Source organism: Eimeria tenella, genomic scaffold (assembly GCF_000499545.2).
Source record: "Eimeria tenella Houghton genomic scaffold, Eth_scaff2672, whole genome shotgun sequence".
NCBI lineage: Eukaryota > Apicomplexa > Conoidasida > Eucoccidiorida > Eimeriidae > Eimeria > Eimeria tenella.
In genome coordinates this window covers 2,620-3,084 of record NW_013542548.1, presented here as the reverse complement: position 1 = coordinate 3,084, position 465 = coordinate 2,620, and the positions used below count along the sequence as shown (strand labels likewise).

Here is a 465-nt window from a genome sequence, read left to right as displayed (position 1 = left end):
GGCCCTTTTTGCTGCTGCAGCAGCCGCTGCTGCAGCAAACCATTGCTGCTCACCTGCAGCAGCTCGCGCAGCTGCTGCTGCAGCTCATGCAGCAAATCGACAACGACCGCCTTGTTGCTACTCTCGAGCAAATGGTCCTTTCTTACGAGCAGCAAATTGCGCCCCTCGCCAGAGACCTTGCTGCTGCTGTTGCTGCTGCTCTTCTCCAAATGCTGCAGCGCGAAGGAGCAGCACAAAACTCCAAAGACACAGACGCAGAAGACGACGCCAGCTTCGCCTCCATTGCTGCCATCAGCACTCTCAAAACGTATGCTGCTGCTGCTGCTGCAAGTGTTGCTGCTGCTGCTGCAAGTGTTGCTGCTGCTGCTGCAAGTGTTGCTGCTGCTGCTGCTGTATTGCTGCTGCTGCTGCTGCCGTGCGTGCTGGTGCAGCCGTTCTGGCTGCTGCTGCACCCGTTCTCGCTGC

The 465-nt window shown here is 58.5% G+C and overlaps 1 protein-coding gene across 1 annotated transcript in view; it reads left to right on the top strand.

Moving 5' to 3' along the window:
• Positions 1 to 86: 86 nt before the first annotated feature.
• Positions 87 to 465, top strand: part of ETH_00040030 (uncharacterized protein) — a gene marked incomplete at both ends in the record, with an annotated part of 1,609 nt that continues 1,230 nt past the window's right edge. Inside the window, one exon of the mRNA XM_013375310.1 lies at positions 87 to 307. Within this exon, the coding sequence (XP_013230764.1) occupies positions 87 to 307 (221 nt within the window). The remainder of the gene's footprint in view (positions 308 to 465) is intronic.